This window comes from Strongylocentrotus purpuratus, unplaced genomic scaffold, assembly GCF_000002235.5.
Source record: "Strongylocentrotus purpuratus isolate Spur 01 unplaced genomic scaffold, Spur_5.0 spur5_scaffold_3, whole genome shotgun sequence".
In the NCBI taxonomy this organism is placed as follows: Eukaryota; Metazoa; Echinodermata; class Echinoidea; order Camarodonta; family Strongylocentrotidae; genus Strongylocentrotus; species Strongylocentrotus purpuratus.
Window position 1 is genome coordinate 22,188,858 of NW_022145609.1, and position 25,420 is coordinate 22,214,277.

The 25,420-nt window shown below is 37.5% G+C and overlaps 2 protein-coding genes and 1 long non-coding RNA gene across 3 annotated transcripts in view; 1 reads left to right on the top strand and 2 right to left on the bottom strand.

Moving 5' to 3' along the window:
• LOC574553 (probable dimethyladenosine transferase) overlaps positions 1-24,915 on the bottom strand; it is a 28,956-nt gene extending 4,041 nt beyond the window's left edge. The window contains exons 1-9 of the mRNA XM_030996270.1: positions 24,708-24,915; positions 7,019-7,092; positions 5,816-5,902; positions 5,332-5,393; positions 4,861-5,004; positions 3,353-3,476; positions 2,101-2,193; positions 1,425-1,489; positions 570-633 (exon numbers count right to left, since the gene is read on the bottom strand). Coding sequence (XP_030852130.1) covers positions 570-633; positions 1,425-1,489; positions 2,101-2,193; positions 3,353-3,476; positions 4,861-5,004; positions 5,332-5,393; positions 5,816-5,902; positions 7,019-7,092; positions 24,708-24,765 — 771 coding nt within the window. The 5' untranslated portion in view covers positions 24,766-24,915. The remainder of the gene's footprint in view (positions 1-569; positions 634-1,424; positions 1,490-2,100; positions 2,194-3,352; positions 3,477-4,860; positions 5,005-5,331; positions 5,394-5,815; positions 5,903-7,018; positions 7,093-24,707) is intronic.
• On the top strand, positions 10,476-18,952 carry LOC100893251. Its single transcript, XM_030996269.1, has 11 exons — positions 10,476-11,498; positions 12,550-12,743; positions 13,154-13,424; positions 13,823-14,215; positions 14,566-14,817; positions 15,334-15,471; positions 15,893-16,154; positions 16,594-16,875; positions 17,009-17,236; positions 17,645-17,776; positions 18,237-18,952. Exons 1-11 carry the CDS (start codon positions 10,932-10,934, stop codon positions 18,596-18,598), a joined length of 3,081 nt encoding a protein of 1,026 aa, XP_030852129.1. The 5' UTR covers positions 10,476-10,931; the 3' UTR covers positions 18,599-18,952.
• Positions 19,851-23,368, bottom strand: LOC754923. The gene is made up of 4 exons (XR_004066140.1): positions 22,802-23,368; positions 21,550-22,424; positions 20,387-20,509; positions 19,851-19,915 (listed from the first exon to the last, which is right to left on the bottom strand). It is a non-coding gene; the product is annotated as an uncharacterized LOC754923 (long non-coding RNA).
• Positions 24,916-25,420: the final 505 nt, after the last annotated feature.

A 25,420-nucleotide genomic window follows, 5' to 3' on the forward strand; every position in this document is an offset into this window, starting at 1 on the left:
GATGAGTAAAACTGAAAAGTTCAAACACTAAAGCTTTGAAAATCGAAAGTTTTTGACCTTAAAACAAGACTTAATGGCATCATCTTATGTGGAGTACGCTTATTTATAACAACTTTGCTTTAAATAAGCATGGCTCATCGCCTCAGCTTTATAGGCAAGCCGATTAGGTCCACATGAAATGTCGTCACCATAACTGCTGAAAATTTGAACCATTGACCCATTGTTTGGAGGGTTGCAGAACATTTATTTTTATTTGTTTTTGCCCAATACTAAAAGAGAAATATTTATCATTTTGTTATATTTCTATATAACATTCATTCAGCTTTCCTTTGATATAAAGTTGTATTTTCATCAGATAAGGTCTTTAAAGTGTTGATGCCAGTGCCCAGATACAATCTTTAAAACTCTTATCACATTATGTAAAGCGTTATTCACAAAAGGCTCAATAATACAAACTGCAAATCTTGAGGATTGTACCATTTACATTACATAGCAAATCTTCAATAACATACATAATTAGTTCAACTCCAAACTTTAAGATACCATATACATGTATGCCATAAACTCACAATGTTCTTAACTGAGCAGTGCACCCTGTAGTTCTTTTCAAGCATCTCAACAACTCCTTTGTTTCTGAAAAAAATAGATATATTAATTAATGTCTAAATTACAGCAAAAATCTTTTATGCCTTATATATTTCGTATTGTGTACATTAGATAGAGGTAGAGAAATTAAAATGGTGGTGGGGGTGGTTATTTTACCTGACTGCTAAGAAAGCATAAATGCTTGTAACTAAGCAACCAGACGGCCGAAGGCTTTAGGTCCTCTCCGAGAGACCTGGTAATGAGGATTAATGCCTTACCAAAGGGCACTAGCGCATCGCCTTGGTTTCGAACCAGGGTTGCCGGATTACGAGACCACTGCTCTACCGACTGAGCTATCGCGCCTCCTCTTTCCTCTTCTTTCGTGAGAGGGACTTCTAATAACCATATTATGTATTCAAAGAGAGATCATAATCATTCATGCTTACTTTGAAATAGCATGCACACACAAGATCAAATATATTCACAAAAATCACAATATGAAATTGATTGTACATCAAATATACATATAATACATGTTCATCTAATGTCACTACAACAGATTAAATTTGGTAAATGATGTACCAAAGTAAAAGTTATTTTATCTATTTTGTGAGGATCATTTTTAACTAGCCATTTATGTGCTTTTCATGATCCTCCCTTTTCAGATACTTTATCATATATGTTTTGTATTTTGAAGATTATATAATACTGTTTTTATCATCACATGGAAATAAATAAATAAATGATATTTGCCCTTTGGGGTTATCTCATACACTTTCCTGATGATACTTCAGAGTTGAAATCATTGAATTTCTGATAAGAGGAGGTAGCAAACTCACCTAAAGGCAGCGGAAAGGGTTTTGTTTTTTCTCACGAATGCAATGCGAACTAGGCCATCCCATTCCTGTGTATCAAATAAGGAAAGAAAACAAGGTTGAATGCATTTGAAAACACATAGTAGAGAGCTCTCGTGGGTAATTTGACCCCCACCATCCGGGTGTTTACCATAAACAGGTGTTGTCAATCACCAGGATTAGCCTTCAGTTTCATGACCATCAGGCCCTTATGTAATACTCTGCAAATTCCACCCATCTCTTCATATTAAAGTCATTATCTTACATTTCCCTCACCTGAAGACTTTCAGAGAGACTAGGCCAGGGGGTATTTCTTGATAGGGCTATGGGTTTGCTGTGTGAGTGAATTGTAAACCCATAATGGTATTTTCACCAAGTCTGGTGTCAGCAAAGTATACACACAGAAACTGACAACCATCTGGTAATCTAAATCAGCTAGAAATATATATATTTATCATTATTGTCTTTATTTACAATATATATATATATATATATATATATATATATATATATATATATATGTATGTATTTTTTTTCAATCTAGGTTATCTTACACAAATAATTCAGATTTAATGATTAGTATGAGCATGTTTAAAATCAGTGTATGATCTTAATTCACAATTCAATAATCTAAGCCATGTAGCTTGCACCACACACTCACCTGAAAGTTTATTGGAGGGGGTGGATTTCTCGGTTCTATCCTTACAACGCTAGACTCAACTTTGGGAGGAGGTTTGAAGTTATTCTTACCAACCTAAACAGAAAAACAAGGAGAGTAGGTAAGGAAAAAATCATCTTGAAATTACTTTTCACACTGCATTGCATGAACATTTAAGATTGTGATCAAACCAACCTTGTGACCCTAAATTCTAATCAGTTCATTGGTTCTGCAAGACACATACATGCCCACGTTTGGCGGCAATCATTTTTGAAATGTAACCACATTTAATACATAAGTCTTTGTGAAGTGCCTCAAGACAAGATATTTCATTCACCTGATAAGAATAATAGTATTTCAATAGATAGAATTCAAACTGCATATATTAAGTGTTGCGTGTTGCTAGGTAGGTCAAGCCATCATGTTAGTCCTACCTGGCAACAACTAATGTATGCAGTTCAGATTCTGTCTATTGAAATACTTTTATTCTTATCAGGGGAATGAAATAATTTGTATTGAGGCACCTCACAAAGACTTATGCATTACGAAAATGACCTATTGGTTCTTGAGATAACGTGGTCACAAGAACAGGGCATACCGATGGACGGACAACCCAAAAACACAATGCCTCCGGCTACTTTGTTGCGGAGGCCTAAAAATCTGGTTACACCTACTACTGATTTTATGGTTGAAATGTTGGTTCATTCGTCATGCCCTTTCAAACTTAAACTACCTTACGGTACTAACATACTTTTTAATGTTCTTTCATCAAAAATACCTACTTCAGATTAAAGCATATATGAATAAAAGAAAAGGGAGGGTATGTAAGAAGAGAGAGAGAATAGGAAGAAGAAGAAGAAAAAGAAGAAGAAGAAGAAGAAGAAGAAGAAGAAGAAGAAGAAGAAGAGAGAGTATCAAAAGTATATTCATCATGATCATGTATATTATATTAAATGCATACTAAAACAGGGCACTATGATTGTCATATTTAATTTTGTTCCTATGTTCATATGTTGAAGCAAGATTGTTAATGTAAATATAAACAATTATCCTATGTGGACACAATAAAGAAATGAAATGGAATGAAATGAAATCACCAATACTGCTTCCTAAACCGGAATACAATTTACCTCTATACAATAACCTAATATTTGAATACTATTGTTAGTTTTTGTATGTTGTTGTTTTTGCTGTTGGTGTTTTCGTTGTTTTTGTTGTTGGTGTTCTTGTTGTTGTTGTTGTTGTTGTTGCCTACCTTCATAAGATGGTCTACTCTGGCCAGTAGCTGTGTGTTGATGGACAACCTGCAGTAGAGCTTGTCCCCAGGCTTGGCAACTAACCTCTGTGCAAACTCCTGCTGGAACATCAGCACTGCACACCTGCAAAAGGGTCATTTCATATAGACATTTTAAACAGAAGACAAGTTTGACAACATCATCTAACCTTTTCAAGATCTAAATCATCTTTATTTTGTGTTATTATGAATCATCTAGAAAAAGCACAAGTCAATGGTCATATTGAATGAATCTTCTTTTTGGGATAAAATAAATAGAAATAAGGCATTCAAGTTACATTATTTAGTATAGGACACCTAAATAATGTGCTAAATTTCTATTTTTTCAGCCAAAAAGTGAGCATCTTGTACTGTCAAAGGATTAATTTGGCAAATTGATTCAACAATTTATTGATTAGTCATATGATGAGTACTAAGCTCGAAAATATCAAAATCTCAATACAAGTACATGTACCGGTATATTAAAGGTAATACAAAGTTTTGGTATGGGGTCGTGAATTTGGTTCAAATGAACATATTGGAAGCATATGCAATCCTAAAATATTCACTGATCGTTGTCGCGGTCGAAATCGACTCTAAAGTTATGAAATTATAAATAATAAACCCTTTATGTTGTATAGCTCCCTCTTTAGGACAAGATATCAATTAAGCTGTAAAACAATGTTTCTTGACTAAAATCGACCGATTAGCTATTCCCGTTCGGAAATTATATACCACAACTACATATTCTGAGATTTTCATGGTCGCAGCTACCATTGTACGGTCGTAGGAGCTATTTCAAATTTTTCCAAAATTTACCGGGAGCACCGGTAAATCTTTATATTCAATTTTTCTCGAAAGCAGAAGCGTTTTAGGGGCTAAAATTTCTAGTGCTTTTGATACATCCACAGGGGCATCCAAATATATCAAAATTGTAAAGAATCACTATCCACCCATTTTTCAAAATTTCCCAAAACTTTGTAATACCTTTAAGAATTTCATACACAAGCATTAATAACAACATTTCAGTGTTTTGGCAATAGACCGGTTTACTAAGTATATATTCAAATTTCATGCATACTCTTTAAACAAAGGTTGTTCTTGAGAAGCTGAAAGCTTGCCTGACTAGCAAAAAGTAAAATATGCTGACTGGATTCTGAGTATTGCCACTAGGTCCCCAGGAAAGAAACATCCATAAATTTGAATATATCGGTAAACTGGTCTATTGGCACTAACATCCCATAAAAATCAGGTGATATACTTGCTATCATTTGAATATAGTTAGTCATATATGCTGACTTAATTTTTCTTTCAAAATAACATAGTTCTGAATTTCTAATATTTAAGCCAAACAAATAATTGAAACATTTGTCTCGCTCTTTTTCCCGAAAAAATGTAGATTATATCAATTTTGTCAAGTAAAGAATGTGTTTAATTGCCAAAACGCACAGACAATATGCACATAAGATCTCAACTTTCAGAAAACCCACCTGAAGAACGGTCTGTGAAGCAGAAGCTTGAAGACGAATGGAGACGAGATCTGGTACGGCAAATTGGCAACACACACGTCAAAGAAAGGCAGATCAGTCTTCAGGACGTCACCAACTATCACCTGCAACTTGGGAGCAAACGGTCTGGGCAAAAAGACAACAAACATAAAATAAAATATTTTGTTTTAACATTGCAAGAATTATCAAAAACTTTTTCTCCATTGTCAACTACGAAATGTCTCCAACCTGAATTTCGGAATGAATTTGATATGAAACATTTGAAGTAATTTCTGATAGGTTCAGTAGATACCATATTACACGGTATTTACTTCAAGCCTCAAGGTTGCTGCATATTTGATTATTAATTAATCAACAACTTGGGAGATGTTGTACTTGGTCTACTCCCGAATATGACACAATAGCAAACGGAAAAAGAAAGGGGAGATTTCAGAACACTCCAATGCCACTTACGTTCCTTGCACCCTCTTCTGTAACTCAGCAACAAGACGAGGATCCAGCTCACAAGCAACTACCTATATGAGAGATGTAGAAAACTGAATTAATACAAAATAGTAAAGCAATAGCCAATACTATGATCCTGATGATTTTTAATACAATGAGTAAGATATCGATGTTGTTGAAGATATCCAGTATCATACTAGACATGAAGATGTGAGAAGGTGATGATGATAGTAATTAAAGATGATAACTATGATGGTGATGATGGCGATAACAAATTGACAATGACTATGATATCTTAGAAATACAGAAACAAAGCAATTTGAAAACATATCTATTTAGCACTTTGTAAGATCTCACAATTATGAACCCAATGCACCGTTTTCACTCCTTCTGTATTCCTATTTGCATAGAGAAATGCAATTATACCTATGTGTGATGTGCTATACAAAAACATTTATTATTGATTATCATTAAAAAATATAAGGATACTAACCTTCTTGGCTTTATCCAGCATCTTAACAGTCATGTTTCCAGTACCAGGTCCAACTTCTAGGACTGTGTCGGTGCTTCTCAAGGCAGCCTAAAGGCAACATTTGAGATCGGTTACATCTGTGCTTGTAAGCATGAACTCTTGGTCTATTAAAGATAAACTTGAGTACTGGTAATGCGATTGCATTATGAAAGAAAAGGTGTGGAATGGATCAAAAAAGTTAATCATATAGCATGGAAGTAATGGTGTGTAATGCAAGGTTCTAGAGTCATCAAAATCATCATAAATTTGGCAGAGTCTTGGTAAAGTAACAATCACTTACACAGATAGATGTTTATGGGACAACACACATGGTGTCGGGGCTAGTACTACCCTGATTTCCTTATCTTTCTATGCTCATTACTCAGCCAGTATACATTTTCTTCCTAAATTGTTTGGCACATGATACTTATTTGTAATCTTGCACATTCAGTGTAAGTTTCGTTAGATTCTGTGAGAATTCATTTTATTTTTTTACCAGAACTCAAGTTTATCTTTAAGTCTCTGTAATATCTCAATGTTGCTATGACCCTGACAATACAACTATGTTAATTCTTCATCTTGCTACAGCAATTGGTCCGCGACATCTTACTTCTCAATTCAAGAACCTGGGCAGTGTTTCACAAAACTGTCATATGTTCAAGTTTACTGAAAACCCATTGAAACACATACAAACCTAGCACATGTTTTAATGGGATGTCTGTGAACTTGTAGTCATGGCGGTTTCATGAAACAATGCCCTGCTGTCTAGATTTTCAAAAATAAGAACAAGCTTTTCTTTGGATGATGTTTGAAGGTTTGCATGGTGGTATGAACAATCGCGGAAGAGGTTTACGGTACACCATGTGTAAAGTCCTAGAAGGACTAAGGAAAGTGGATAGAAATAGAAGTGAAATGGAAAGGCGAGAAAGTGGAGGTTGGAAGGAAGAGTATCTTTCGGAAGTGAGTAAAGCTTTTCTTTGTCCAAGAATATACAAAAATATATTTGATTGAAACTGCCTTCGGCAAGTGAAAAGGTTTTCATTGAAAATAAAATCTTCTTAATGAATCCAACTATGTTACTTAAAAAGAAAACAGATTCAGAAACTATCTGACTATCTATCCTTCTTCTCTTTAACATTAATAAATCCTATTCACATTTTAAAGGAAACAAATAAAAGCTAATACCTTGCTGATGATGCTTTCAATGACAAGAGGGTTCTTGAGGATGTGCTGTCCTATCCCAGTATTGAACAGGATTCCTGAGCAATATAACAGCAAATAAATCAATATTAGTAATACATCTTATGTACAAGCTTCTTGAATTTGGTCATATTCCGGTACTGGTCAAAATGACTAGAATGCTGGAATCTGCACTGCACCTCAACAGTAAGAGTCAGTACAAAAATACTATTGACGTGGCCTGTAGGCTGTACTGCAACTGAAGAAGAAGAAGAACTCCAAGAGACAGATGCAGGAAGTCGAAGGGGTGTTTACAAACTATATAAATGATATATACTTTTAATTTTAGGATTACTGGATTAGTCTTATGTTTTGTTTACCTCCCTCATCAAGCAGAGGAATTGGTGCCAACAATATCATATTTCATATTATATACCTCACTTAAGTAATCCAGCAATCTGATTGGTCGAAATTGCATTCATAAACTTTAACTGTTCCCGAAAATTCCCGGTAACCATGGTTAAAAAACAGTTCAAAATCCCAATAACCATGGTTATTGGGAAAATAGGTCAGTCTCCATGGTTACCCCATAGGTTTACATGTTAAAAAATGGTCTGAGCGATCGAGGATACCGTACGTGTGCGAAGAATTGGTCGGTAATTTCAATACAATTGAATCTCGAGCGATCTTACCGACAATTTTATCTTGCATTGTTGACATGAAGACGAAAATAAACTTCCAAAAACAAAAAAACAACATTTGCCGATAGATCTTGATCTAAGTTCATGCCAATATGCATTGCAAAAGTAAAAGAAGGGCCCGTTTAATGGAGCAGCGGCGAAGCATCGACCACGTGAAGCCGTTTTCAATTCATTTTAATGTATATATTAAAAAAAACTTCTGTGCATGGTGACAGAGCACGCTGGCCGAGCGGATTAATGCGCTGACTTTAATAACATCACCTTTTGTACGCAAGAGTTCGAATCCTATCTTCGACAACATTTTTTTTTTCTTTTTTTTTTTCTTTTTTTTTCGGCATATAAAAGTATTAATGACTGCTTTAATATTCGAGAAATAGTTGTTTTTATACGCTCTCGGGAAGGTTACAATTGGGCTATTCCCCTCGGCACGCCTCGGGTAATAGCACAATTCTAACCTTCCCTTGAGCGTATAAAAACAACTATTTCTCTCAAAGCAGTCATTAATACTATATTATATACCTCTCTTTAGTATGTTGAATAAATCCATACCTGCCAACTTGAGACAAGAGAAATTAGGAGTAAATTTTTCGGGATGGACTACGAGGTCGCGAACCACCGAAGGATTGGGGTAGTAGCCCGCAGATTGGGGGGGGGGGGGTACACAGGACTTTAGGGTCTATTTTTTTTTCTCTCCATTTTAGTGCAAATGGGCCTTTTCCTTCAACCTTTTCGCCCCACACATAAACAATTTTTGAAATATCAAAATGTGAACACTCACAAAACTACATGTTTCACTACCCACCTCAGTTAGGAGCCCTATTTTGCAAAGGTAGAAAGATTCAGAATTACTGGCTACTGGAACCAACCAATCCAGCTGATGTACAACTTTTCGTCCGTCCACATGAGTATTTTTTTGCAACATTGGAGTCAGGTAACATTTTACGAAACAGCTTGGTGCAATGATCAGCCACAGAAAAGGGCAAGTTGTGTTCTATGATGAATTCAGTAAACAAAGTTTCTGCTCTGATGACATCGAGATCTCCAGAAGAAGAAAAGAAGGTTGAAATTGGACGAGCCTTGTCCTTAATTTCGATGAAAGCTTATGTTTCTTCGAGTTCATGTGTTTCTGAATGTCATTCATTCCCCCATGGTTGATACTGAAGTCGGCCGAACACACAATGCAAAATGCGTGTTGAAGTCCGAGTGCTGATTCTGCAACTGGAAATTGTTTCCCGTATTCTTTCTTATACTTCTGATTATGAACAGCACGAGTCTTACCCATTTTGTCCTTCAAAAATGGAGAAATCAACGAAGAAGAAGAATATAGTAGTAGTAATCCAAAATAAATCCGAGGAAGTCCAGTAAATAACAAGCTTCCACGATCGCAGTCATCGCACAAGCATTGAAGAAAACACGCCAATGTATACAGTGTTTATGTATCAACTGCACATGTACTATAAATACACGTGGGCTATACGATGAGCGCGAACTTGGATGTCGGCGTGATCTGGTTATCAGTGCTGTGTTATGCTTTAGTCTTATGCAACAGTCGTTTGTTTTAAAAATATTTTAAAATTTAAAAAAATTGGAGTTTTGAGGCATGCACTCTGAATTCGGAGTTGGTATGAAAAATGCGGAGGAACTCCACCTAAATCGGGGTGGTTGGCAGGTATGTAAATCTAGTAATCTGATTGGTCTAAATTGGAGTCATGATTTTAGCCATGCCCGCAAAGAAACAAACTATATGCCCGTTACCCAGGGCAACGGGCATAGTTAAATTTTGCTGAGATCCCCATTGGTTTACGTGTAAAAAGTTTCTTTGTGCGAGCGGGGATACCCCATTGTTCGATTCCCGAATGAGCGCAAAAGTCAGGCAACTTTCCAGAGAAGATTAACACTAACTGAGTGATTTCAAGTACGGTGTTCGGTGTTGGTGTTGGTGTTGAGAACGTGGAAAGGCTGCTGAACCGACCTCCAACACCGACAGTCGGTTTAGAAGGACGATACCAATCACGCGTGCGCGTTATCGATGGCTCCTACTCTAAAAGCGAAAAGTCTTGCGATAAAAGCATAATCCATTTAGAAAATCCAATAAATTACATCATTTCGAATATCAAATGTAAAGTCATATAAAAAAATCAATAGATGCAATGTCATTTCTCTTGAAAAACATGTCTCAGATCCTCATTACGGTAGATAACTTCACACAGGTGCACACCCGCCCACAACCCACAATCTGTATGTACTTGTATTGTGCAGCCGCGCGGTTTACCATGAAACCTGCGAAAAGGTGTATACCAATAATAAAATATCAACGTTTATCCGAAAAATAACAAGAAAATTGACACGAAACAGGTAATAAACATAACGACTTTTAACTCATGATCTTTATTTGGACATTTATTGAATATTTACTTCACTTTGGGTATGTTTTAGTAGGGTATCTCCACGCCGGAGTACTTACACTACAGCCTGTACAGGTCAAATTTTGGATACGTTTCTGAACAAGCGCCACAATTTGAATTATATTAGGACACTGCTAACATTTAAATTTCACAGATAGGACATAGAGTCTACATGACATATTCATAATTCCTGGAAATTTCTACAGAATTTGATGTTGGCTGCAAAAGGGACATACGGTAGTACATTTAAGGCTATAGACCCTAGTGACTAGATCAAATTAAGCCAAGACAAGAGTTGTAGAGAAACACAACACAATTTTCAATGCATGGGCATGGGGTAAGCTAACTCCGGGAAGCTCCAACACCGGCGCGCAGCGTCGGAGCTTCGGGTGGTTTGTTGGGTGGCTACTTGCCCAGCCGATTGGGTGATTTGATCGTTAAATCTTCAAAAAGGGTACTTACAATTTTTACATCATAGGGTGCACGACTTCTCAGGGCTCGACTCCAATCACTAAAATGTATCATTTGAAGAAGTCTTCGATGGTAAAAAAAGGTTAATTCAACATACTACACCAACGATTTTTCCATCTCGCAGCGTCGATTCAAAATGGCGATGAGCAGGTACGCATGCGCGGCAGTGGCGCAAAATATATGAATATTCATGAATATTCATGCTATCGAGCGCCGATCGCTCGAAATCGCTGAATATGCATGAGGTTGAGAAGAGCCGAGGGACCTGGGAAAACCGGGGATTCTCTTTCGTTTTGAGCTCATGCAGCTCGCAGATGGGACTTGGCATGGAGAGCGCACAGCATGGCGAGCAACTACAGCAGTCAGCTTGCCGGTCTGTCTGTAACAGAGCGGCAATGCGCAGTTTGTTCAGTGTACTTTGTTAAAAATAGAAAAGGTTTTAGAAGAAAACAGCTTATTAGAATAACGAGTCCTAGAACTATAAGTAAAGTTTTTCACAGAGAAGGCATCCTGTACAGCTACATTTGCGAGGAATGCAGGTATAAGTTAGTAAAACACACTGTGAGAAACAAAAGTGCCCCCTTAAAGACGAACAGGACTAAACGGACGTATCGTTCGCCTGCAACATCACCGGCTGCCAAGCGAGTGGCTGCCTTTTCTACCCCAGAGACAAGCAGAAAGCTGGTCAGAGAACCTCAGGATGAAGATGAGCACCATGTTGAAGAGGATGAACCTGAAACGTCAGGAGACCCTATAACTCCATCACTCCCTGGAGTTAGCCCCCAGGAAAAGATAAAGAAATACATTGACAAAAAACAATACTTAACAGCATTCCGTGCTCTTCACAAATCATCAGAAGATGCCAAATCAGCCATGGTGGAGGCTACTTGTGAAATTCTAAAGAGCGAGGTAAGAACGTTTCCCCTTGTTTTTTAAATATAAAATGGAAGAGCAAATAGCTTTAAAAAATAGATGAGATTAAAATTAAAATTTGAGCGGATAAGATCAAACAGGTCTTGCTGAACTCTTATTCATTATAGAATAAGACAAATGATGTTGAGCTACTTTTAATTTTTAATTTTGCTTCATGAACCTTGAGTTCGTGATTGCTCTAAATGCACAGGTGGTTTGTTATTCGTAAATAGCCAAAAGTATTTGTAACCATAAATTATTTAGCCTTTGTCATTTTACCTTTAGGCAATTGTTTAATTCAAGAAATCAGAATTCTTACAAGCTATATTATATTTTGCTGATTTCCTCTCAATCTAATTTCGCTTTAAATTTGTTTTGGTTTTCTCTATTTGTATTGTTATATGCTTATATTTTATTATTCATACTATATTTCTATATACTTCTATTGTATGGATATCCTTTTGTATGTTATTATATTTAGAAATAATAAAAATATAAAGTTTTAAAAAGCACATCTACGAGGTTGCCGTCGAAGTTAACCCAGTTTGAGGATTTGCATTGGCTTCATTAAATTTTCGTAATAATGATCCCATCGTCTTTGAATCATCTCCTTGCAGTGGCGTACGCAGTATTTTTGCAAGGGGGGGGGGTTAACATTTTAAAATCGCGCTAAAACTTTCGCGGCGACTCAGCCAGCCAGCCGCTGAATTAGCTGGGAGGGGATATTTCAAAATTTGCATGGCCGACCGATATTTTGATCATTTAAGGGGGGAGGGGGGGGGGGAGGGGTAAGGTCAATTTGTTGGGGTCATCCTTTTGCACCAAAAAAAAATGATGGGGTGGGGGTTTTCCTCTAAATCACACTCAGAAAAAAAAGTTGAGGGGAGGGGGGGGGGGTTCCACCCCTGCCACCCCCCCCCCCCCTGCATACGCGCCTGTCTCCTTCTATAACCATATGATGTTGGAATAAGTACCACTGATTCAATGGTGCCTCACATTAAATTTCACACTGTCGGTTCTATAATTTTTGTTCCTCATGCATATATAGTTGAGCAAGGCCAAGAGAATACCTTCATTTTCACAGGAGGTATCTGCAGAGGCAATTGAGTCATTCTCATGGGCCCAAGCATGTAAAGATGCAAAAGAGGCTGTTCCCGCAACTGTCCGCTGTATAGAGGCTATGACACTTTCGTTGAAGGCGACAATTAATCATTGCTACAAAGGGAAAGGAAGTAAAACAAGGTATTTCTATTTCTTAAGTTTTCAGGCATATTAAAATACAATTAGGAAATTCAAAGTCTGATCCATCCAATCAAATAATTGTTTGCTTGTTTTTTGTTTATGTTTTTTGTTTTTTTAATTAATTAAAAAATTCAAATACAATCGTCAATTAAATGCAGGCCGATGTTGATTCTGATTAATTATATAAATTCCAGCATTGCATGTTCAGAACGAATGATTTCATGATATACTTTAAGTAACTTGAAGACACTCTCAAAAATAATTATTGAAGACACTCCCATAAAGAAATCTGTGTGTGCGAAGAATAATAAAGTAAATTAATAAAGATATATATGGATTACCCCATATCAAAACTCCTGTCGTTTTATTAATTGTTTGGTATGTTTTTCATTTTTTCCCTGTATTTCCAGGAATTTAGACCATGATGAAGCAGCCTCTCTCAGATGCCAAAGAGTGGGACGATTGCTTTCCACCATTCTCTACCAAAGGTCAAGAAAGAAATACTCATTTGTGCAAGGTTGTGTTGGAATAGAGTTATGGAGACAGAGAGTCAGTCATAAGGTCTTTCTCACACTAAACCACATGGGTATCACCCAAGGCGTCCAAGCATCCAGAAACAAAGTGGACGTAATCAGTAAATCCCATGACAAGCAACTGTGGGAGTGGAAACACACAACGGAGGTAAGATGTCCTTTTCCATTTTCTTTTGTTTTTGCACTATCATTGTTGAAAGCAATGATATTTAACTTTCTCTCCTCCGTTGTCAAGGGTGCTAGCTGCTCACAGTCTCTTCACGACTACGGAGATTCACTTTTCCATTTTTAAAAATCTAGTTAATGAAGTAAATGTTATTGTAATTGATTTTTTACTTGATAAAACATAAAAAAAATTAATCCGAGTTATTCACTTTATTATGATATTAACATTTTTAACCTCTCCTGTTTTTTACATGAAATTACTTCCATTAATGTACCTTACTCAGTTTTTATTTGAGGAAAAAAATATGACACTTTAAATAAAATGAGACCTGACGAATAGAGAAAGATAAAAGTGAATGATTGATATGATTACATTTTCAGGAAAGGAGGAGCGAACCACGAAGGAAGCTGAGCTTCAAAGTCCGTCCAATTAGGTCTGTTTATAGTTTTTGTTGTGATAACATACAAGTAAGTAAGCACGGGAAGCACCAGAGGAGTGGGCACGCAAACACATTCATGCTTCAAACTATGAGTTTCGCTGTCAAGGACAGGGTTACAACAGGCGATACAAAGAACCAAGTACCTGCATCAAAGCTTGACCCGTACACCTTCCTCCCATCCCCGGAAGTCCTGGAAAGGCAGCGAGAGAGGGCCACATTCATTGTTCGCAAGATACTTCTGGAATACATTCCTCAACTTCAGCATCTCAAAGACAAAGTGCCCCAAAGGATCCTCCACAAGCACACCAAAGATATGCAGGCAAAATCTGAATGTGTAAGTTGACGAGTGATAGTCAAAACTTGTACTTTACACTCATTATCTTTGTCCTTCTTTCCCCATTTGTAAAAAATATATATATATTTCAATTATGTCACTTTGACTTTCCACTCCTTGTTTGCCGGCTTTATTTTTCTTTCTCTCTAGTCTCTCTGTAAAGGCTACTTCCTTCTACATGTTACGTACAATAGTGTCACTTATTTTCTCTTTTAGATCACTGAACTATTATTTTAATGTCGGTATTAATTTTTTTCCCCATTTCCATACATGTTATGATATTTCTTTTAAGTGAACTTTCTTTGCTTTACAAGGTCACATTTTATGGTCTTATATGTTTATGTTAACAGGTGACACTAGGTGTTGTAGATGCAGATCCCGGCACAACTCAAGGGATGATCCGAGTGATGGAGAATCTGCAGCAGTATGTCCCTGTGGTGGAAGGAAAACCTGTGCCATGTCTTCTCAATGGTGATGGCTTGACAATAGAGAGGATCTTGAATGCTCAAAGAGCAAGGAGCAATGGAGAGGAGTGGGACGATCGTTTGGAAGGATTACATGCATGTCCTCAAGAATTCCATAAAGAAATGCTTCACTTGCAGGTAAGTGCCAAAGATCTGCTTCAGGGGCCGTTGGGTTGGGGGCCAGATGAACAAACGACCCCTTTTAGTTTCCTTTTCTCTCCCTCACTTTTTTGATAATTTTCTTTTCATGATTGTTGCACAAATTATGTAGCATGACTTTTTGCCTCTCCTTTTTCCTTTTTCTCAAAAGCCAATGTACACATTACCATGCACATTTTCTCCTTTTGCCCCTAAGCAAATGTAAGCCTAGTACTGTCCATGCCCTACCCCCCCCCCCCCCCCCCCCCCCACTTTCCCTCATAATTTGTGAGGAGAGTGCAGGCCGAGAGTGGAAAGACCATTATGCATTAGTGCATTATTTGTGGTATGTTTGTGTGGACCAAGGAGCAATGGGTCTGTAAACTATTACCTTCTTACTTTCTCATCTCCTCACCATACATAGTCCTTTTTTACAGTAGATATGTATTGGAAGATGGCTTTTGTTCCATTTATTTCTAAATATTCAGCTTCCCTATTCACATCCAATTGCAATAGGACTCCAACAAAAAGTTTTTCAATGGTGCGAGCCTGGTAGACAGAGGAACCATAGCCCAGCTAAAGAACAATTTCAACCATCGTTCCTTCCAGAGTGATGTCATGAAATCTTTCCAACATGTATGGGAGCTGTACCAGGTAAAATTCCATATTAGTTCAGTAAGGGTCCGGTTCCAGAAAAATGGGTATGGAAATATAATGTCAATTTTAATTTGATAAATGATTGGTACTCAATTAGGGCCCGGGGGGGGGGGGGGGGGGGGGTTGCACTCAATGTATTGGCCAGACGGTTATGTGCCGTTTTTACGACCCCCTTGTGCAAAGGCCGATTGCCGTTCTCAAGATACTCCATTTTTTTAAAGTGTGAGGTATATACTGCCTCGTTAAAGTAAAAAAAAAAATTATCTTCAACTTCCTAAAATTTGTTTTTGTCGATAAAAAGCATGGTTGATGCACATGATGAATTTCGATTTACACATGTAAAAACTGAAAAAAGATATATGATTAATTTAGGCCCTTTGGCATATAATACCTACTCATGTCTATTACATGTATTCAGTTCTCAACAGAAGGTCATGTTCTGCTTTGCGCTATGAAATTATGTGGTATGAAGAAGCTGGATGACATCCCAGAAGGTCTTCCAACTGACGACAGAAAGCTTAATGAACAAATAAGTTGGATTGACCAACTGTCACAGCAAGTCGTGGACTTCTGTTGGACTAGTCCTGACCAAGCAGATGTCCATGTTGCTGCAGAAGCATTCTCTGAGGCTGCCAATGACCTATCAGAGACAGCCCTTCAGTACTGTGTTTGCCATTCAGGTAAACTGTTTGTTTATTGTGTCTGATATTTCTGTGAAGAGATTTAAACTTTGGGGGCGAATTGAAGGTACGTCCCAATGAAACGGTACAAATTATTCAGGGTATAGTATAAATCATTGTTAAAATAAACTGACTTAAAATGATCTGTATGATCTTTTCATTTCCATGTAGTGATTGATATACTTTTTAAATAAAATGGAGATATAGCGTGTAAGTGCCTCATTATACGGTATAATGAAGTGATAAGCCTGGCAACAGATATTCAGATGTTAGAAATCATTGAAAACTCGTTAAAACAAAGTTGATATAGGTAAAATATCATTTATTTACATTTTGTCTACCACATTAATTTATGAAAATACAAGTACATGTAGTTAAAAGGGAAGACTGACAGAGACACTGGAAATTTTGAACCCTTTTGTATTTATTATCTTTTCAGAAAGCAATGATAACATGGTAATGTGCTGCAGCAGAACATGCAAGCATTCATGGTTCCATCTTGACTGTGTTGGACTTACACAAGCTCCTGATCCTGACACGGACTGGTTCTGCAGCCCAGAATGTGAACAAAGTGATTACTACATCTACTGCATCTGCCACAGGAAGCATGGCCCATGTGGGGAGAATGAAATGATCCAATGTCATCTAGCAGACAAATGCAAGAGATATGAGTGGTACCACAGAAGCTGCCTGGGAATCAAACAAGATGAAACTCTTCAAGGTTGGTTGAACTGCTTCTTTTCAATACTAATATCACATTCTGAGATGACTTCATCATGTAATCCTAGAAATAATACCTAAATAGTAAAGGTTAAGTGATATAATACCTTATTTATCTCTTTTCTCATTCATAGAACCATGGTATTGTGGAGACACTTGTGCACTAGGGGCAGAGAATGATGATCCTGTACTCAACCATACCAAGGCTCTCATGTACGATGGTCTTTGCCATCTTGTAAGACGTGAAGCTGTTCGCGAGGGAAATGGACCTGCCATGATCGATGATTGGAAAGCAGACATGCTTCATTTCCATGAGAAAAACCATCCAAAGTACTTCATCAATGGCCACTACTTACTTGCATGTATGTACATATATATTTTGCATGTACCAAAATGGCTAACTTATTGGGGCAAACTCTCAGTGTTATAAAACCATGACAACGTTAAGTTTAAAATCCAGATACATTTACTGGTGCTTTAAGACAACAGCTAGTATTTTAAAAGACAACTCGTGTCCAAAAGCGATTGCAGACTCAATCTATGTTTAAAAATAGTAACCAAGCATAAAACCTGTACTACAGGCCTATATACAGAGTAAGCTATCTTGATAACATTTATCCCCTTAGTGAAAAATATTTTTTTAATTGCATTCTGACTGATAAGGATATAAGGGAAATTGCAAGTGATAACCCTCCCCGAGTTAATGGAGTGCACTTTAACTTATGTGCATGCATTGCATCCAATTCTGATGCCCTTATCATCTCATGTAGGTGTAGGAGGTTTTGCAGACCCTCAGCTTCAGATCAGCTACATGTGGAATCGAGTAGCAAACGCAACAGGGGAGCCTGGTGGGAATATCGGCCTTGATCAGACAAATGAGCATGTGAACATGGATTACAAAGGTAAGGTGATTCTATTTTGATATACAGTGCGGTTATTTTCTCCAGCAAGATCTCACCAAATACTCTTATGATAAGAGGTATATTCTTTCACATGAAACAATGTTCATAATGATTGGGTTAGGGACAACTAAATTAACATTTTTAACAAATCAGAATAAAATATTTGATTTCTGCACAATCTGGGAATTAGACCAACACGTATTAGACCAAGTGGCAGAATGGGTTATGTTGAAAGCCTTTAGCCCAAATTTAGCTAAGTTTCGACTATTCTCAATTATTCAAAACAGAAAAAAAATTATTTGCCTTTGACTTTACCTTTATTATTTTATTTTTTCACATTGCAGGTGAAAATAACACAAAATATATCTTTCTTTATTCACATTTAACTTCTTTTATCCAGTTAATTATAGATGACTACTCAAAACAATGTTGTTGTTTTTTCATAATAAATCAACTGCAGAAATGTTGCTGACTTCCAGAGGTAGATTTACTGAAGAGCAGGTGAAAAGGTGTGCAGAGATGAGTGGCCCATTTGGGAGTTCGTTGGATGCCATGCTCACTAATGCGAACGTTGTTGATATGGGAGCGAAGTATCAGAAGCAAAGACGGAATGTATATGAAGATGATATTGTCCGTTTTGTTGAAGAATATGAGCAGGATGCACTCTTCGACTACCTCCCAGGCAGGGAACATTCAGCCTTTCAAGGATTTGTACATGACGGCAAAGTACATGACCCTAAAAAACTTGGAAAGAAACTGAAGCAACTCTCTAACAATTTGGACATGTGGAAGAACATGTCTTGTAATGACAATTCCAATTAAAATTTGGGTTTACACAAATGCATCAGCAAGGTTTAAATGGACAGAGGTATATTACCATTAAGATATTTGACATAAATGGTTTCAACAAAATATTATGTATCGGAGCCCTGCAAAAAATGAAAGTTTGAGGAAGGCCAAGATGTAAAGTGAAGTAATAATTACTAGAAGAGGCAAATAAACTAAACTATTTGCTAAAGAATGCTTTCAAATATCTTCAACATATAATAGGTCAGTAAAAAGTCAGCTTAACGTTACACATATTGCACATTTTGAAGTACATGAACATTTTTATGTTTTCGGTTTGTCCGTCTGTACGTCCCGTTCTTGTAATCGCGTTATCTCAAGAACCAATTGATGGATTCATGCTAAACTTAGGTTATGTTTTATCTTGCAGAGCCAATGAACTGATTAGATTTTGGGGTCATCATGTCAAAGGTCACAGGGCTTATTATGTATGCAAAAATAGTCTGTGAACGTGTCATCTCAAGAACAGATTGATGGATTACCGCCATAATTGGGTCATGTATGTATCTTGCAGAGTCAATGAACTGAATAGATTTTGAGTGCTTGATAACCTCTTTATCCCAGGGCTCATTATGTATGCAAAAATAGCTTGTGATCGCGTTATCTGAAGAACAAATTGATGGATTCCCGCAAAACTTAGGTCATTTTGGTATCTTGCAGAGCCGATGAACTGATTAGATTTTGGGGTCATGAGGTCAAAGGACACAGGGCTCATTATATATGCAAAAATAGCTAGTGAATGCATTAGGCAGTTGAAGATCCATCTAGGTGTTGATGGCTTATTCTTTATTTTTATCGCAAACGAAACAACACGAGTCTGCATTGGCAGAACAAGATTTTAATGAATCTTTACTCATTCCTGGGACAAAGAGGTTATCAAGCACACCTCTTCTAAGGCATAGCTGCCCTGATTCTACTGCGGTAATCATCTTTACGAACTTTTCATCCACTCTGGATAAAAATAGAGAGGATGGAGTTATATACATCTTGGCCTTCCCTGCCCTTCCATCCCTGGCACACCTCCCAACCTCTTGCCAGTATGCCATCACATCTGACGGTACCCCCCAATGAAAGACATACTCTACGTCAGGCAAATCAATACCTAAGCCAAAGGCTACGGTGGCCACAACACAGCGTAGCCTGCTTCCTGCCTGAGGGAGTGTCAGAGTGATCCTGCTCTGGCTCTTATGGTCGGTGCTGGCATGGTACATTTCACATAGGCGGCCTGCTGCTGGATGATTACCAAGCTCCGTCTGCATCCATCCCCATATCTCTGCTACTTTTGTAACGCTCCTGTATTAAGTAAAAGAGGAATCAATGTTTATTTAATTATCTTGAAGGGGACAAGATAATACACAAACCAATGTGTGAAAGGAATGGAGGAGAATATTAAGAAATGAAACTGGTGTAATCTTAAATATTTCATGTGTTTGTAAGATAAAAGCAGCGTTAACACCGTTATTTCAAGAATTAAAGAAAATCAAAGAAATATATCAAGCATGTATACAGATGGAGATTATTTTGTCTGTAGAAAAATGTTGACTCTAAAACTTTCATCAATAATTTGTGATTGATATACCAATAAATATATGTATAATCACTTTTATGCAAGAAGTAAAGATGTATCATCTGGATTAAATTTTCTGTTGAGGTGGAATCAAAGTACAACATTGGACAGTGCTACTATTACTTCTCTCTTATTTAGTAGTTTTACATGTACTAAATTATTTTGTTACTTTGCTTGAAATAAGAACATTTACTCACTGTGTGTAGATGATAGCCTTTGGGGCCTTGTCCTTTTCCCTCTTTAAGATTTCAAGATAGTCCTTCAGATACTCTTTGAAATCTGTGGATGTTGTCCTTTCCAGGGATAGGTGGATATTTGGTCTGTTGGTATTAAAAAAAACCCAATTAATTCATATGAAGCCTATGTGATGATACTTTTTATTTCTTAATTGAGTCTTGGGTCATCTGTCTGTCCTGTATTTGTTCTTGCTATAACTTGAGAACCGTTTGACGGATCAACTTCAAAGTGGCTCATGTATGCATATGGGAGTGACCAGGCGCGTACGCAGGGGGGGGGGGTTTGGGGTTAAACCCCCCCCCTTTGGTAATTTTTTGTGTGTAAACCCCCCCTAAATTTTCCTAAAACCCCCCCCCCCCCCCCCCCCCCTTTGGGATTTTTTTTTTTTATTTTTTTTTTTAAATTAAAAATAAATAAATAAAATAAAATAAAAAAATTCCCATGACCGACCTCAAAAAGATGACCTTACCCCCCCCCCCCCCCCCAATGGAGCAAAATGTCAAATTTTCAAATTTCGATACCAAAAACAAAAAAAAAGTGTCCGCTTACCCCCCCACCACTGAGCGACTTTTCGGTTGGCTGAGTCGTTGCGATTTTTTTTTTTGAACTACCAAAAAAAAAAAAAAAAAAGTGTCCGCTTACCCCCCCCCCACTGAGCGACTTTTTGGCCGACGCGATTTTCAAATTTTCGGGAGCAAAATATTTTGGGCCAGATTTTAAAACCCCCCCCCCCTTGAAAAAATCCTGCGTACGCCCCTGGGAGTGACAATGATCTGATTAGATTTCGGGGTTACAAGGTCAAAGGTCTAAGGTCACACACATATTATATGTTCATAATATCTTGAAAGGTTTTGGGGAGAAAAACAGCCTATGTATGCACACAAGAGTAGCAATGATGTCATGATTTTTGAAGCAAATGTTCTCCTCAGTCAATTGAGATACTAATTTAAGTTACCATATTATTTGTAGCTCATACCATATACTAATATTATTTTGATTAATTCTCCAAAGTTTTGTAACTTTCTTCATGAATTTGCAATATATTTCTGATCTGGCAATGGCGGAGTCATACATTTTGACTACGCATAGTCGAGACCCCATCTAGTTTATAAAATGATTTTACCTATCTGGGATATGTGCCACTGTTTCAATGTCTGTCTCCTTTAGATGTAATAGATGAAGCACTTCTTTGATGATGCTGGTTGTGGCTGTAGCTGTCAGAAGCATAATGGGGCATGATACAATACTTCTGAGGCTGACCACCTGTAGATATTCTGGACGAAAAGTCTTGCCCCTAGTAAAATTAAAAGGAAAGAACTATAAATAAAAGTGCTGAAAAATATGCAACAGGATTGACTACTTATGATGATATTCACCATATGCTGTAAATCCACAGGATCTGTATACATTGGTAACTAATTAATAACACAAAATGCCATATTACTGCAGTGAATCACGTCTGTTATTTTCTATAACCTTTAGAGCCATTTATGTCTCTAGGTTCAAAGAGGTCCTCCAGAATTTCAGCTGCAATGACCATTGTCAAACCAAATACTTTTCAAAATGTGCGCACTGAGTTTTTCTGAAAGTGAGAATCTACTTAAGTATTCAGATTATTATTTTAAGAAAATCATTAAAGAGGATTGCATGAAACTTCAAATGATATGAACATTTTAATCTGATAGCCTTTATTCAGGGCCAACACATATGAGGCAAAATCCTGAATTCAGGTCCTGGCACCTTATAACAGGCCATAGAAAAGTCCTTTTAAATGTACAAAATAGCCCATTCTAGGTGATTTTCAGTGGTATCCCTGCTTTATAAAAAATATAACGTTGAGATGATAAATAAGTGTTTACCACTTTGAAAGGCAATGCATTTCGTCCAATGCCAACAGGGAGATCCTGCCTTTATTCTTTTGCAGCCATGGCCACCATGCTGCAGATGTGATGACTTCAGGTGAGGAAAACACCAGGTCGAAATCTCCTGTTTGTAAACCTAAGATCAGAAGGAGTGACATAAAGTATCAAATGTATACACAGTACCAATTTCAATTTTGCAGAAAGGCCTGCAAAATTGTCAATGACACACACACACACACACAAAAGACATTCAGATAAACTATTCTGCCAAGGTTATTATTCATAGAATTGTAATTTAGTAAATTTGACCGACCTATAACAAAAAATAAACGGGGAAATCCTATCATAGGAATAATCATGATAGAATGTTCATTGTATGTCATAATAAAATGATTGGAATTATGTGATTATCTCTGTTCATGTGGTTTATTCATTTGATTATTGAACACAGTACATGCACGTACATTGATTACAAAATGCAAGTGTTACCTCAAAGATTTTCATGAACCATACCTTGTAAGTCTTCTTTTGACATCTCTCTCTTTGATGTTAACGCCACCGCACGAATCCCAACCCTCCTCCATCTTTCCACCTGGTTGAGCATCAAGCTCCGTAGTGGGGCCATAACAAGGGTCATAGGCAGGCTTGCACGTGCAGGCTCCAACTATTGAATTATTTGGTTAATAAATAAATGAGATGAATTAGCATAAAATAATGTTACTATGTCCAGGATGAGCGCGTCCAGGACCCCCCTTCTCCACACGAACAAAAATATAATGGGCCAATTTAATAAAATGTTCTTGTTAAAGTAGAACTAAATACAAAATCTTGGATATACTATATAGATATAGTTCTAGCTTGATCGCCCCCAGGGGTGTATCTACGAGGGTGGGGGCAATCCTCCGACAAATTTGGTTTAATCTCTCCCAGGATATCCCACCAACAAAATCATGCTCAAATATTCCTAGCTCGAAATGAGGCACTATTTAAAAAGAAAAAAGAGGGTGAAAAAAAGAGGTGTCGAAATCAAGTGATAAGCTTAAGCTAGGCCAGGGCACTTATGGAATAAGGGGGTCATTTTCACAAGTGAAAGGGGACACAACTTGAAAAAGTGGTGGGGGAGTAGCACCTTTTGATTTCAGGCACGATGGGGGATAATGTTGGGGGATAATGTTTGGGCATATTGCTTAATTTGTGCAATATTTTGAAAGATTTTAACCTTAATTGTATTTCTAATTTACATTGAAATGAAAGTGACCTTTGCCTGTTCTCCTCTTCAGGTCTCCACTATAATCAAAATGATTTCTGGAAATGTGTGTGTGTGTGTAATTTTTTTTCGAGTTGGTCTTGAATTGGGATCCAGATCGATATTTGTTTTCCTGCTAACTAGTGGCAATCAAATTTAATTAGGTATTTAATTATTTAGTTATTTTGGGGTAGGCCTAGACTATATACTTAAAAAAAAGATCTTATTTTTCAGAAAGATCAGAGGCAAAGATGACTTTTTAATTGGCATTATTCCCTCCAGCATAAAAGTGAAAACTGTTTAATTTTATGTAGGCCTAGATATTAGGCCACAGCATCTCCAGAAAAAAATTATGAGTGCCCCTAAATTTGAAAGTCCCCCCTAATATGTGTCCCCCCCCCCTAATACTTTTTCCCCTTTCAGGAAAAGTCCTATGTACACCACTGTAAAATAATCACTGATACACTCTATGTCCATGGGCAAGATGGATACAACTAAAAGATAAAAGATATTAATAGTACCTTCTTTTTGACGAGATGGTGGATACCAAAACACTCACTTTTCCCAAATCCTGTTGGGAGTATCCCCAGGGTGTTTTTCCCCTTCAAGGCATGGCTTAGTAGATCGTTTTGTTCTTTTTTGAGATGAAATGGTAGGATTTCGGAGACGACATCCGATATTGCCTTAAAAATCTCCATCGCGCGTGCTCGTGATATGACAGTTCAACACGTGCGGTTGTTTACATTCACCACTCTGTTTGTTCGAGTCGTGCATATTCAGCAATTTCGAGCGATCGGCGCTCGATAGCATGAATATTCATATATTTTGCGCCACTGCCGCGCATGCGTACCTGCTCATCGCCATTTTGAATCGACGCTGCGAGATGGAAAAATCGTTGGTGTAGTATGTTGAATTAACCTTTTTTTACCATCGAAGACTTCTTCAAATGATACATTTTAGTGATTGGAGTCGAGCCCTGAGAAGTCGTGCACCCTATGATGTAAAAATTGTAAGTACCCTTTTTGAAGATTTAACGATCAAATCACCCAATCGGCTGGGCAAGTAGCCACCCAACAAACCACCCGAAGCTCCGACGCTGCGCGCCGGTGTTGGAGCTTCCCGGAGTTAGGGGTAAGCTTAACTTTAGTTATAATTCGAAAATGAGTCACATACCTTGCTTGTACACTTGATCATGAACGCGTGATTTCTTCTCCACTCTTACTTTAGGCATCTTGACCTTAGACAGACCGTTCCAACTTCTGATAAAGAATGTCAATCACGATTTATCGTTGATATAAGTAATAATTCAACTACAAACAGCCAAATGAAATGGCCTGTGCACGTGTGAATAAGTTCATGACGTAATTCATAACTTATGAATATTCATTAGCTAGCGGGACTCTGGGGAAGTGAAATAAAGGGGTGGAAACTCATTTAATTTATTCAAACGCGTTCGTGAGTGTAACAATGGGATGTGTAACATTCCACTTGGCTATGAAGTTCCATGCTCGGCGAGCCGCTCTTCCACTGCGGGGATCGTCGGAAGCCCCAGCTATAGGGCCCCAGCCCCCCCCCCCCCCCCCCAACTAGTGGGTACAATCGACGCATATGCGTGTCATTTCCCAGCAACTTTCTATCAATAAAACTATTCCTCTCCTTCTTTCTTCTCTTACTCTTTCCTTCTTCTAATTAAGGTTCATCAGCCCGGAGGTCCTGTAGGCCCAACTCAAACCAACTTTATTTGTTCTGAAGTTAATTTTTGTTATAGGGCTTATAATACTAAACCTACCTACATTACCTACAAATAAACAGACAGGTTCGAATTTTAACTTTATAGGCCTAGATACAGTTTATGATTATATTGCAATCAATGTATATATATTTCC